Source organism: Saccopteryx bilineata, chromosome X, assembly GCF_036850765.1.
Source record: "Saccopteryx bilineata isolate mSacBil1 chromosome X, mSacBil1_pri_phased_curated, whole genome shotgun sequence".
In the NCBI taxonomy this organism is placed as follows: Eukaryota; Metazoa; Chordata; class Mammalia; order Chiroptera; family Emballonuridae; genus Saccopteryx; species Saccopteryx bilineata.
In genome coordinates, this window is record NC_089502.1 from 38,512,646 (window position 1) to 38,527,747 (window position 15,102).

Here is a 15,102-nt window from a genome sequence, read left to right on the forward strand (position 1 = left end):
GGTTGCAACAAAGGGGCTCTGTGCTAGTTCCCCAACATTAAAGAGTCCCAAATAAGTCTACTCAACACCAGTTTAGAGAAATTTACAAAGTTAGAAAGCAAAAAACTACAATGAGAAACATGACCAGCAATCTCTCGGGGCAGTGGTTAAGGAGATTAATCAGGTTAGAGTGAGAAAAAGGCCAGTTTCTATTAGCTCAACTCCTGGCTGGGGACTCTAACTCTTTTTGCACAAAAGGATGTTAAATGGTCAGGGTGTGGAAAAAAAAGAAGTGTTCAGAATTCATTTAATACATAAATCCCACAAACTGTGGTACCAAAACCCATTGGTGAAGCCCTGACTCTAGCTACAATTAGATTAATATAAAAATGTAAGGGTTGATAGGATTATGAAAGTTGGAGTTTGAGCCGGCTTTATGTAAAGAAATTGTGTTTCCTCTACCAGAACAGTTTATGAAATAAATATTATGCCTGAAAGTAGAACACTTCCCCTACCCAGTATTATAAAACCAAAGCCTGTTGATGAAGCCCTAATAGAAGCTGCAGTTAGGACATAATGGTTAATGGAATTAAGGTAAACATTTGAAAAATTGGTATGTTTGAACAGACTTTATGTTACATCTCTTTTACCTAGATGTATTATTGGAGTGGACACTGTATCTGATTGAGGAATGTTTCCCCTATGTAGTTTATAAAACAGAAGGCATGAAACTCCACCCTTCAAGCAATATTAATTGGGCATGCTAAAAGGGAACCAGTCAGGATGCCCGAGCCCATGCAGTGTGGAATAGAAGCTAGAATGCTGGTAGGGACAAATGTTCAGTGCCATAATCCTATGTGGAACATAGAATGGAGTTTATGACCAAAGCCTGTGAGCACCTCCCAGTGATGCAGTGACGACTGCACCCCCTTTCACAGAAGTAAGCTAGAGAGAGGGGACAGGCTGAAGGCAGATTAAAATCACTTTACGTTCTGGGATTGATTTAAGGTTTCAGCAGAGGCAGATTTAACAGCGGGCGCACCTGGCGCACGCCCTGGGCCCTGACTTCTGAAGGGCCCCGCAAAACCCCAACTTTACACATTTTTTCTAATGACACCAAATTTGGTGTCATATGTGCAATTTTAACATGAATAGTACATATTTTTATTTATTTAAAAATATGGTTAACATGTATTTTTATTTTCTCTGTCTCTCTTTTTTTTTAAAGAGCCTAATATTTTCTTCTGCACCTGGAGCCTCAACTGACCTTAATCTGCCTCTGGGTTTCAGGTGGGCAAAAGTGTACCAAGCTCTGAAGGGAAATGTTTCCTCTTCCCACTTGGAACACAAAAGACAGGGCATGACTTCTCTGTCCATGAGTTCACTACCTCCAGACACAGGAACTCCTGTGCCTTTTCTTTGTAAATTCAATACCTGCTTCTTTAGGATCTTCAAGCCTTAAGAGTAGATTTTATTTTCTGACAAATCACTATCAGGGAAATAGACATCAAACAAAATAAGCAAACTTCAGAAAATGTGTTAGGTTCCAGGAGCGGTCATGGGCTTACTCTGGTCTAGGTGACCTATACCATGCTCATCTCTACCTCAAGCTCTGGAAAGTTCCACTCATCAGTAGTATTACAGCGATGACCCCAAGTTTGTAAGATACCATATTCTTACTCCTTAAACTGAGATACAATTTTTCCTTTCAAGTCTATGACCTGAGGCACTTTAGTAGAATCAGACATTCTAGAAATGTGTTCATTAACAAAGGCCAAGAAAACAAAAGTGTTTCTGTTTGACCCTAAGTTGCACAAATTGAGAAGACAAAGCATAATGCTATCTAACTTATCTCTATTATTTGCCTCTAGCAGCGTTTCCTAAAATGGATGACAAAGAACCACACAGTTCAGGGAAATGTTAACATACATGAAAATGGAATCTAAGACTGAATGGGTTTTGGAAATGCTAGGATAAATGTTTAAAGGTTTCTTCACTACAGAACTTCCCAGAGACTTCCCATTGTGAATGTACAATGTAGGGAAAGATGTTCCCCAATATATTGGGCAGGATGATGTTACAGTGAACCAAGTTTGAAAAATATTGCCTTACTCCAATACTCATTTTGCAGCAGCCACCCCCTCCACTAGGCCACACTTTTTGCCCCTTTTCTCAGAACTCAGGGAAAAAATTTGGATTGGGAATCCAGATTCATGTGAAAATAAAAAGAGGCCAAAATGAGTAGACAAAGGAAAAGTGCTCTTTTGGTTAAGCCAACCATGAGTGTATAATGGCAACTGCTCACCTTTCTAGCACCTCCGGATGAGTAACTGCTTTCTTTCCTGCCCTAACACTAGGGACCGGATTCACATTAACCTGTTTTCAACATAAAGAGCAATTTTGTAGTGGCTGAAGCAATAGGAGACTGCATTTGTTCCAATCAAAGCATTCAACAGAATTGAACACCTGAATGCATGGTGTCTTCCAGGATGCCAGGTCCCTGCCAATTACCCTTTCATGTGAACTCTGCTGATGAAGTTTATGAAACGCCTCCATGCAAGTTTGTAGTGATTATTAATACCCCTGTTGCCAACCGACATTTTGCTCCCATCACTTGCCCAGCAGGGACAATTGACAAGAACGGGCACTGTCATACATAAAATTATACCTTGGGGCATCAGATGTGAAGCATCATCATCCTGCTGGGGCCAAATCAGCAGTAATGCCAGCTCAGTTTTCCTTTAGGTGTTGATTTTTTTTCTTCCCTAGAGCTCTAACTCTGATTTATGTTTTCTTTTAAATTAGTCAACTCGGGCATTTATAAACCTGTTAAAATACACGCTACTCAGAGAGCAGCAGAAAGACTTGGCTTTTAGAGAAAGGGAAAGTGAACTTGTTTGTAAGTATAGAAGAAAGTATAGAATCTTCATTGTCATCCTTTTCCTTCTGATTCTCCAGAGATGCCATCTATTCTTTGGCTTAAAAGAAGAAAAAATGTTTTGTTTCGGGGTTTTTTCCCTGGACACATAATTCAAGGGGACTGTATTGTCCTTGCTGCCAACCACAAGAAAATGCTATTGATGGTTTGAGTTCAGTATTCCATACTGGGAGTTCCTGGCCTTCATCCACTGTGCAGAGAAGCACCTAGGAAGGCATCATCATTCTGAGGGCACAGGATTTGTAAGAAGAAAAGGGTGGAAGTGGTAAGAAGCTAACTTGCCAGTCTTGCATCTCTTTCAGAGAAGCAAGATCTATGTACAAATGTCTCCTCAACACACCTGGCTGTGTCATAAGCCTCTCAAACACAATTGTTCAGCACTAAATTCCTTATCTCCATATAACCCCAAAACTATTTTCACTTAAATTCCTCATCTTATTAAGTGACACCACACAGAATCCTAAGAGTCATCTGGGACTCTTACTCTCTCTCTCATGGCAGCATATCCACTCTATCTTTCAGCATTGTCAGTTCTACTTCCTGAATATCTCTTGACTCCATCCTCTGCGCGCGCGCGCACACACACACACACACACACACACACACACACACACCACTGTCTTGGTGTTTTTATTCAGGCTTAACTTCTCTCTTCCAAGAACTCCTGCATGTTTAACTGGCCTCCCAGCCTTAAGCCATTTTTTTTCTTTAATTTTTATTGAATATATTGGTTAATAAAATTTCATGGGTTTCAAGTGTAAAGTTCTATAATATATCAACTGTATATTGTATTGTGTGTTTGCCACCTAAAGATAAATCTCCTTCCACCACCATTTAAGCCCCTTTTACCCTCTTCTACCTCCCCCACCCCCTTTCCCTCTTGTAATCTCCATTTTTTGTGTGTGTCTATGAGGCCTTCTTCTTCTTCTTCTTCTTCTTCTTCTTCTTCTTCTTCTTCTTCTTCTTCTTCTTCTTCTTCTTCTTCTTCCTCCTCCTCTCTCCTACTCTTCCTCCTCCCGCTGTCTCCCTCCTCCTCCACCTCCCCCCTCCTCTATCTACTCCTCTTCTTTTTCTTTCTTCTTCCTTCTCCTCCCTCCTCCTCCTCCTTCTTCTTCCTATTCTTTTTTTGTGTGTGTTTTTCTGGAGTGAGAAATGGAGGCAGAGAGACAGAATCCAGCATGTGCCTGACCGGGATCCACCCGGCATACCCACTAGGGGGCGATGCTCTGCCCATCTGGGCCCTTGCTCCAATTGCAACAGGAGCCATTCTAGAGCCTGATGGGGAGGCCATGGAGCCACCCTCAGTGCCCAGGCCAACTTTGCTCCAATGGAGCCCTGGCTGCAGGAGGGGAAGAGAGAGATAGAGAGAGGAAGGAGAGGGGGAAGGATGGAGAGGCAGATGGGTGCTTCTCCTGTGTGCCCTGACCAGGAATCAAACCTGGGACTTCCACACGTTGTGCCAACACTTTACCACTGAGCCAACTGACCAGGGCTCTCTTATTCTTATTTTAATTCTTATTCTTATTCTAATTCTTATTCTTCCTTCTCCTCATTTCTCTCTTCCTCCTCCTTCTTCTTATTGCTTAATCCCTTCACCTTTTACACCCAGCTCCTCAATCCCTAGCCCCTCTGACAGCTGTAAATCTGTTCTCTATATCATAGATATGAGTATTGTTACACCTGCTTTTTTTTGGATGTTATTTGCTTGTAGTATTGATTTCCAGCCTTTCACTTTGAATTTGTTTTTATCCTTGTTGCTTAGATGTGTTTCCTGTAGGCAGCATACAGTTGGATTTTCTTTTTTAATACATTCTGCTACTCTGTGTCTTTTTATTGGTGAGTTTAATCCATTTACACTTAGTGTAATTATTGACACTTGTGGGTTCCTTATTGCCATTTTATAAATTGCTTTCTGTTAGTTTTGTATCTTGTTTGATTCTTCTCTTTTGTTTTTCTATCCTTTGTTTTTGTTTGTTTGTATTCCACACTTCTTTCCTCTGTTGCTGCCTTTTTTAAGTCATGTGCTTCTGTGGTGGTTTTTTCATGGGTGGTTACCATTAAGTAATGAAAAGGGTACCTACCATATTCATTGTAGTATCCTATCTTATGAGTGTTTCTGCACTTCATCGTCCTTTGCTACTGTTAATCTCTGTCCTCTCCCCTTTTTTGCTTTTGTTGTCACAGTTTAAATTTGGTTTTATTGTGTTCTTGGTGGAGCTTTTACTTGTGGTTTTGTTTTGTTTTGTTTTTTGAATCTGGTTGGAAAACCCCCTTTAGTATTTCCTGGAGTGGGGGTTTTCTGATGATAAATTCCCTCATGTTTTCTGTATTTGTGAATGTTTTTATTTCTCCTTCGTATTTGAAGGACAACTCTGATGGGCATAGTATTTTTGGCTGAAAGTTCCTTTCTCTCAGGGCTTTAAATACTGGGGTCCACTCTCTTCTAGTTTGTAGAGTTTCTGCTGAGAAATCTGATGATAATCTAATAGGCCTTCCTTTATATGTTGTGTTCTTCTTTTCCCTGGTTGCATTGAGAATTTTTTCTTTGTCGTTGATTTGTGCCAATTTCATTATGGTGTGCCTTGGAGTACGTTTGTTGTGGTTAAGAAAACTTGGTGTTCTGTTTGCTTCTTGAATTTGAGGCTTTAGATCTTTCCACAGCCTTGGGAAGTTCTCATCTATTATTTGTTTGAATATACTCTCCATTCCATTTTCTCTCTCTTCTCCCTCTGATATACCTATAATTCTTATGTTATTCTTTTTGATGGAGTCAGACAATTCCTGTAGGGCTTCCTCATTTTTTTTTTTTAATTTTTGAGTCTCTCTCTTCTTCTCTCTGTTGTGCCTGAAGTTGTTGTCTTGTATGTCACTAATCCTACCTTCTATCTGGCCTGTTCTATTAGCTAAGCTTGTTACCTCGTTTTTCAGTTCATGAATTGAGTTTTTCATCTCTGTTTGATTTATTTTTTAGTTTCAATTTCCTTGGTAATACATACTTTGTGTTTGTTGAGTTGTTTTCTGAGCTCCCTAAATTGCCTTTCTGTGTTTTCTTGTATATCTCTGAGTATTTTTAGGATTTCTATTTTAAATTCTCTGTCATTTAACTCCAAGGTTTCCAATATATTAAATTTTTTCTCCATCGATTTTTCCACATCTATCTGTGCTACTTCTCTATCTTTTGCATCCATGATATTTGATTTCCTTTTTCTTAATGGCATCTGAGGGTGGTCTTGTTGCTAGCACTAATGAGAATTAATAAAGAATAAAAAGTAGGCCTGACCTGTGGTGGCGCAGTGGACAAAGCGTTGACCTGGAAATGCTGAGGTCGCCGGTTTGAAACCCTGGGCTTGCCTGGTCAAGGCACATATGGGAGTTGATGCTTCCTGCTCCTCCCCACTTCTCTCTCTCTGTCTCTCTCTCCTCTCCCTCTCTCTCTCCTTTCTAAAATGAATAAATTAAAAATAATAATAAAATAAAAAGTGAGTCTCTTGTAGGCAGCATCACATATTAAAAAAAAAAAGAATAAAAAGTAAAAAAAATGGAAAAAATTTGGAAAAAAACACACACAAAAAAACAATAATAATTTGTTATCCCTCCCCCTTTTTCTTTCTTCTCTTCCCCTCCTCTCCTCCTTAGGAAAATATTGTGATGAACTGTGGATTATATTATACTAAATGGAACAGAAACTGCCTATAACGGAGGGCCTGAGTTGGGGGGAAGTGTTCTAGGGGCAAAAAGAAAGTATGGACCCACAAATGCAAAAAAGGAAAAAAATTTGGGTCAAGTATAAAATGATTTGCTTGTAAGTGATGGTCAACTAAGAGATATAATGAGAGGGATAAGAGAGAAACAGGAAAAAGGAAAAAAAATTAACTATTATATTAAGTGGAGCAAAAACTAAATAGAATGGAGATCCTGGGTTGGGAGGAATGCTAATGAGTTAAAAAGCGAAGTAAAAAGCATCCAAAATGCCACAAAACATAACTTGAGTCCCAAATTAAATAATTTGTTCGTGATTGAGGATTGAGTGAGAGGAAAAGTAAAAGGAGAAAAGAAGAAACTAATAGGGAGAAATAAGAAAAAGGGAAAAAAGAAAAGAAGAAAAAAAATCAAAGAGAGAGAGAGAGAGAGTTAAGGGTTTTGGAGTATAACCCTCATGGAGAGTAAGGAAGAAGAAATAAAATGTAACACTTATGGGTACTGTAGTTCAAGAAGAGGAAAGAATAAGACGGGCAAAGAATAAAGGGACCAAGGTGGAGGAAATAGAAATAATAATAATAAAGGCAAGAAGATGAAAGAAACAAAAAATATAGTGGAACAAGTTATAAAGTCTGTGGATTTTCCTTGATTTTGAGAGATTAACTTCTTCTTCCTTTTTCTTTCCTCTCCCTCTTCCTGGATGGTGACTCTGTACCCCAGGCTCTGCCCCTGCAGCATGCTTAGGTAGAGATTTGCTTTGATGAGACTCTACAGCGATGTCATATATTAGGCTTCGGTCTTGTTGGTAGTCAAGGCTTGTTAGTATTTGGAGGCTCTGACAATGAGAGAGTCTGTTTTCCCGGAGTCTCTCTCCTAGTCTCTCCTTCCTGAATTAGCAGCCTGATGATCCAGCTATGAGGCTGCCACTGCCTCTGCTTGGAGAGTAAGAGGCTCAACGAGCTGGCAAAACCCCACTCTATCCCCAGTCAATGCAGGGCTCTGGGTGAGGCTCTGGTAGTCAGGGCCGCCAGCATAATCAGGTGGGGCTGGGAGCCAATTGCTCTCAAGGTGACTTTCTATGAGCCTCCAGGCCTGTTCAGCATGCCTAGCCCTCTGTGGGACCACTCTCCCCAGGTTTTCTGCACTTTGTAACCTGTTTTGGCTGGGAAGAAGATGCCCTAGCCGCTGCCTGCAGTACAGGAGGTCTTAACATCTGCCAAGTCCCTCTTTTTAGCCTATATCCCTGAGTATGAAAGCTCTGCCAATCAGAAGTTGCCCCCACCCCTTTATCAAGAGGCACTAAAAAATATCACGCCTCTTGTCTTAAATTGCTGAACGGAGAGAGATCTTGTCAATTAGAGCCGCATAGGTCAGTTGGGAGGTGAGCAGACTGTGGGTTAAGCTAATTTCAGCAATTGGATCCGCCAATCTGCTCCAGAAAGGACTGCAAGCTGCCTGTGTGCCCCTCCCCAATGCTTGATTGTTAGCTTGAATGGCTGGGTGAGGTGCCCCGCCCGCCTAGAGAAGCTTGGGCATAGGAAAGTTCGCTTTGGTGCACTCCCCATGCACTGCTGGCAGCTGCTGCTCGTGGCGCAGGCGTTTGCTCATGGCGTTTGCTTGTGTGGGCTGATTCACCACAGGCACACTCTTTCCTCAGCTTGAACAAACGTCTGTGCCACAGCCCAGCTTCCTCCACACCCTTAGTGCCCCCGACTCTCAGTTCCAAGTGAAAGTAACCTTTGCTCAGGTTAATGAGGAAGGTAGAGTGTTCCTTTGTCCAACTTATTTCCTTCAGGGTTGATTATATATTTAGTCAAATTTTTCACTCAATCCTACCTTCGCCTTCAGTGTGTGGAACTCTTGGACACTCCAAGGATAGATTTTTCTGTCTCTGGCTGATGAACTTGTTGAAATTTTGGGGAGATTTTTCAGTTGCGCGCCACACGGCACCATTTCTCTGACCTCATATCTAATTTTATTCATTTGGGTCCTCTTTCTTTTTTGTCTTGATAATTCTGGTTAAAGGTTTGTCAATGTTTATATTTTCAAAGAACCAGCACTTGATTTCATTTATCTTTTTTTACTGCAGATTTTTTTAGACTCTATTTTGTTCATTTCTATTCTGACCTTTATTATTTCCTTTTTACGTAGCCACTTTGGACTTTGTATTTTGTTCTTTTTAGTACCTTTAAGAGTAATGTTAGATTGTTTATTTGAGATTTTTCTTGTTTCATGAAGTAGTCCTATAGTGTCATGGATTTCCCTCTTAGGTCAGCTTTCACTGTGTCTCATAGATTATGGGTTATTGTGTTCTTATTTTCATCTGTTACAAGATATGGTTCATTTTCTTCCTTGTTGTCATTGTTAATTCATTCATTGTTTAATAACGTTATTTAACCTCCATGTCTTTGTGTGTTTTTCATTCTTTTTCTTTTGATTGATATCTAGTTTCATACCCTTATGGTCAGAGAAGATGCTTGGTAATGATCTTTGTAAATTTATTAAGACTTGGTTTGTGTCCAAACATGAGTGTATACTAGAAAATGTTCCATATGCCAGTCTTAAGTCTCTCCTCTAAATAATTTCACATCTGTCACATGCAAGTTTCTTTCTAAATACCAGTGTTAGTCTGTCATGCCCCTGGCTTTATGCTCACCAGACATCTGAATCCTCTCCAGTGTAAAATCCACCTCTTTACAATAGCACACAAGATTTAGTTATCTGGACCCCAGCTCTCCACCCACTCATTCTTATCCTTCATAGTCAACATTTTGTTTTTTCCCAACTATAAGAGAGCATATCAGCCCTTCAGGACTTCACACATCACACACCTTTCCCTCTGCCTAAAATGCCCATCCCAACCTGACTGGCCTAGAAGACTCTTACCCATCCTTTAAAGCAGTGGTGAGATTCAACCAGTTTGCACCAGTTCAGCAGAACCATTCCCTAACTTTTTGTTGAGTTTGGCAAACCAGTTGTTAAAATGGTGCTTGTAATCCAGGGGTCCCCAAACTTTTTTCACAGGGGGCCAGTTCACTGTCCCTCAGACCGTTGGAGGGCCAGACTATAAAAAAAACTATGAACAAATCCCTATGCACACTGCACATATCTTATTTTAAAGTAAAAAAACAAAATGGGAACAAATACAATATTTAAAATAAAGAACAAGTAAATTTAAATCAACAAACTGACCAGTATTTCAATGGGAACTATGCTCCTCTCGCTGACTACCAATGAAAGAGATGCCCCTTCCGGAAGTGCGGCAGGGGCCGGATAAATGGCCTCAGGGGGCTGCATGCGGCCCACGGGCCGTAGTTTGGGGACACCTGTTGTAATCAGAGCTCTCTCTAAGGTGGGCGCCTGGGCAGCCGCCCAATGTGGAAATCACAAATTTACATTCCTTACTCTTTTGTAACATTCATCTCTGCAACAGCATATTCTAAGCACCTGTAGTAATGTTCATTCTGGCCATAGGTAAAAAAATATTGAAAGTGAGGACACCAATCAAGAAGCGATATAGAAATATCTTAAATCACAGTTTTATTGTTTTTTGTCAGGTATCAGTTAATATTTTTTCATTAATATTTTTAAATTCTCATAACATAATCTAGTTTTGTGTGCCTTTTTATTGTTCTAATATAAATACTAAATGCATGAAATAATAAACTACCTTCTGATATATCTTTTTTTATACTTGATACGGTCCTTAGGGCACAGAAGCAGTTGTTAAATTATTTGAATCCCACCACTGTTTTAAAATTTGCCAAAGCACTAGCTGCTCTTTTAAGCCTTTTCTTACTCTGACCTCTCTCTTACTAACAGGCTCCTTCTGTGCTTTCTGTGGCATTCTAAACATATCTGCATTACAATAGATAATCTGTTACACACACACACACACACACACACACACACCCATGTGGGTGAAGGGCTTAGCTTACTATGTCATTCTGATGATTCACTTTGAATTTGCTGTCAGCAAAAAACCTTGGCTTTTTTTATGACTCCCTCATCCTGTACTAGGGCATTTGCCCTGAAGGCAAAGCTCTACCTCAATCCCTATAAACATCATGTTATTAACTCTAGCACATTTTTCCAGACTATTAAAATATTTCTGAAACTTGATCCTGTCACCCAATCTATTAGCTATCCTTCTTGTGTCATTTGAAAATCAAAAAAAATTATCATCTATTCTCATCAAAAGCATTGAGAAAATTGTCAGACAAGCTTGTTATTTGGTAGGTAGAATATTGGGTAGCTATTAAAATGTCACTTATGAAGACTATACATATGCAGAAATCTATATTTTTTAAAGCACAAAAATTACATACGCTGTGGTTACAGTAATGTAATACTAGATATGCAAATGGATGACAATCTATAAAAACAATAAAGAAAGGCAAAACAACAACAAGGTTGTAGATAGCTGGAAGATCATCAGTACTACTCATAAAAGGAACTATTACATACTGAGTGCTAGGTCCAGGCACTATTACAAAGTGAGATTTACATGAAAATTCATTTTATCCTCACAACCGTGCTATCAGGTAGACTCTGTTATTATTAATCATTTTATAAATGGAGAAATTAGGGCACAGTGAAGTTAATCATTCTACCCCAAGTCACATAGATGATCAGTGGCAACGTCAGGATTTCAATCCAGGAATACAAGCTTCAGTTTGTGCTTATATCCAGAGATGCAGGTATAAGATGGTTTCATAAAGTCTTGTAAAATTTGTTGTGTAAAGTTACAATAATCACAAATATATTATATATATAGTTAAAAAGCAGAGAGCCATTACTTAGCAGGTCACTTGTGACCTCATAACTATCATCATTCATTTGTGGCTATTCTTAGTTAATCAGTATTGATTTCTCTACCCAAAATTCAGTCCATATTTTTCTATATTATTTACATGGATACAGACTGGGTCCCCATCAAAGGTTCTTTTTCTTCTGACCAGATATTAAAGGTCCTTATTAATTATCTCCAGCTTTCCCCCTGATCTCAATTTATAGCTTTCTTGCTACTGTCATCACAAGGTAGTGCCATTCATTTGTACTTTCTTTAGTTACTTGTTTTTCCTGTTATCTTTTATAGATTTATTGAACAGACATTTATTCAGCAACTTCTATGTGCCAGGCAATGAAGATATTGAGTAAGATGGCATCCTTATCCTCAAGAAGGTCACAGTCTAATGGAGAGCACAAGTAAACAATTAGAATAGCTGCCATTTTTAATGCTAACCATAAGCTAAGCCCTGTGCTGAGTGCAGTATGTTATGTGATAAAGGTGGTTAAGTGTGTGAGTTTCAGAGTCAGAACAGTTGGGTGCAAATCCTGCTTCTACCACTTCACACCTGTGTGACCATTATGTATCTCAGTTTCTTAGCTGAAAATATAAGGAAAAAATAGTTGCTACTTCATAAGGTTATTCTGAAAATCAAATATTATAGTACATTGAAAACAACACAGTGTCTAACACATAGCAACAGGACAATAAATGTTAATAATTGGTATTTATCTTATCAATAACCATTTTAAGAGATCAGGAAATTTGAAGTTTAAAAAGGTTATGTAACTTTTCCAAAGTCAAATATTTAATAATCATTTATAGCTGAGTGACCATGGGCAAGTCATCCAATCTCTGAAAATCTGTTTTCTCAGCAGTAACCAAGGTTTTATAAGAATCATCATGATAATGTATGTAAATGTGTTTAGCATACTTTTATAGTTCTCAACAATTATTAGTTAATATAACATTAAAAATAATACTATAAAATGTTAATTCATAAGCTCCTCAAATGAGCTGAGTGCCATACTGGGTCCTGTGAGAACCACAAAAGAAGTATCAGAAATGGTAAGTTGCTCATGTTCACTCAGCTAGCAAGTGTCAGAGCTGACATTTTAACCCAGAGCAAACTAACCCACACACCATATTCTTAACGCATCCGTCACTGCATTTCTCCTTCTATGTAATTAGACAGGTGGTAAATCATATGGTATGAAGGTGAGAGAGAAAGTTTGGTGGAGGAAGCAGCCCTTGAAATAAGGCTTGGAATATTATAGGTTTTGCATAGACTGAGAGAAGAGTGATGATATTACAGATGGAAAGACAAAGGATAAGACATAGAACTGGGAACAAACAGACTGACCTGACTGGTTTGGGTTGAGGAAAAGACCAAAATAAGTGAGATCATCAGTTTACCTGTTTAAATACAAATATGGCAGCCCCCTTATTGAGCAAATCACCTCATGTTTTCTCTTGCTTCTTGTTCTTCCTAGATAATTAACTAACCAGATCTTTTATATCTCTTTAGACTCTTTGAAACCCTTCAGTCACTCTTCTGGTCTGTATTCGGCCTTTTAAATCTCTACGTCACCAATGTGAAAGCCAGACATGAATTCACAGAGTTTGTGGGAGCTACCATGTTTGGGACATACAATGTCATCTCCCTGGTAGTGCTGCTGAACATGCTGATTGCCATGATGAACAATTCCTACCAGCTTATTGCCGTGAGTAGCTTTGTTTTACAAGGATTTTTGCCTTTTACAAGTGGTTTCAGGAGGAGTCACATTGTCATGGAGCCCACTGGAAAGTCAATGAAACAATCTGTCTTCTTCAATTATTTTACATTAGCTTTACCAGCTGTTAGATTGAATTATTTCTTTCGAAGGCAACTCAGTTTGGAATCTCAGTTCATTGAATGTTAGTAATCTAAAAGATGTATTACTTCATAAGTATTTCTGGTTACCTGTTAAAAATATTTTTAAATCTCTGAATCCATTTTCTTGGTTTAGTAAGGAGAGCTCAGGAGGTATGAGCACAGTGTTGCCACAATCTGTCACCCCACCAATCTCCAGGGGAGATTGAGCTGATTCAATTCTCTGGGTAGGAAGATCTTATCTCTCTCTTCACTGCAATCACTTCCCTCCCAAAACTGAGCATTCCATTGACAAGAATAACCTTCTCAGACAGAGTGGCTATATTTTGATCAAGGATATATGAATAACTCCACTTCACTGTGAAATGTTGTTAACTAGAGTTTATTGATGAATATTTTTTGACCATCATGTTACCATTTGGATCAGCAATGTTTATTACTCTAAACTAGAAGTGACTAGGTATAGGATATGGGCTTAGTCTGAGTCCTGCCTTGTTTTGTGATGCCAAAGTAAATATTTAACCTTAGCTTATTTTCTTATGTTCTGCCTATCATTTATAGAAGTAGAGTATTAGCAAATAAGTTTGAGCTATCTTAGGTCCTATTTAGTAGGATATTAATGAATTTGGATGTTTAGTTCATATTAAGATGTTAGATCAACCCCATGGGTTCATCTGTTGCTCACGGTTTTGCTGTAGCATAGAAGGCACAGAATAAAAAGACTTGAATCTTATTTTCCCTCATAGGTGCTATCTCTCTGATTTGCTTTGCCACTGAGGAGTCATTTAGCCTACGGAAAAAAGCTTAATTGTTGCTTACATGTGTGTACACAAATGTGTCTGCAGGTATACCTCTTTTTATTGTGCTTCACTTTTTTGTGCTTCACAGATGTTGCCTTGCTTACAAATTGGAGGCAGGACTCTCCACCAGCAAAAAAATTATGACTTGCTTTATTGTAATACACACTTTATTGCAGTGGTCTAGAACCTGCTGTATCTCTGAGGTATGCTTGTACAGGCACACATATGTACACACATATTTCATAAATTTTATTAGTGATAGTGAATATCTGTGATCGTTTTCGATTAAAGACAGACCAAAAGAGAATGGTTTGATATTGTAGCAGGAAACTTTTGAGATATATGTATGAATGAACTTCCTAATTGTAAATGGCAATGAAATATATTCTCCTAGATAGAAAATTTTCTTAATTAGACAGTTGGAAAAATCAGGATATAAAATTATCTCCTAAAATGGTTAAGATCTTAGGTGCAGATGACATCAGAGTAATGGCAGTGTGAGAGATACCCTCTATCTTTCCCCTTGAAATTTCAACAAATTGAACAGCTATAATACAGCTAGGAAACCCTAGCTGGGCTCACAGGCTTGCCTGAAAGATTTGCACATTGCACATGAAATATACTAAAGGTTGGAAGGGTAAAAAATGGGGGAAAGGTGGAGCAGAAGATAAAAAGCACTCTTAATTGGGCACTGGAGAGAAAAGATGCTCAGACTATCTAGGCTTTCATCTGCCAAAGCTCTGGACAGGGGAGAAACCCAAAGTGTCTGGGTCTTCTTCTGCCAGGAGGAGCAGAGATATTGGGGGACATTTGGAGAGATACTTAATCCAAGCATGTGTGGAGCAAAACTTCACGGCCAGTGTTCTCATGGTCTGCCAGAAGCCAACATTCAGGACAGAGACACAAAAAAATACAAAGTGCAGCTCCCCAGGTCCCAGATCCTATCTCCCTCTCCTCATAGGAAATGGAGAGTGGTAGAGGCATACTCCACAGCTAGTTCTACAGGGTGACTCTTTCCCTGGAA

At 39.0% G+C, this 15,102-nt stretch overlaps 1 protein-coding gene across 1 annotated transcript in view; it reads left to right on the forward strand.

Annotated features, from left to right (window-relative positions):
- TRPC5 (transient receptor potential cation channel subfamily C member 5) overlaps positions 1 to 15,102 on the forward strand; it is a 356,447-nt gene that overhangs the window by 287,991 nt on the left and 53,354 nt on the right. The window contains exon 7 of the mRNA XM_066249196.1: positions 12,934 to 13,129. Coding sequence (XP_066105293.1) covers positions 12,934 to 13,129 — 196 coding nt within the window. The remainder of the gene's footprint in view (positions 1 to 12,933; positions 13,130 to 15,102) is intronic.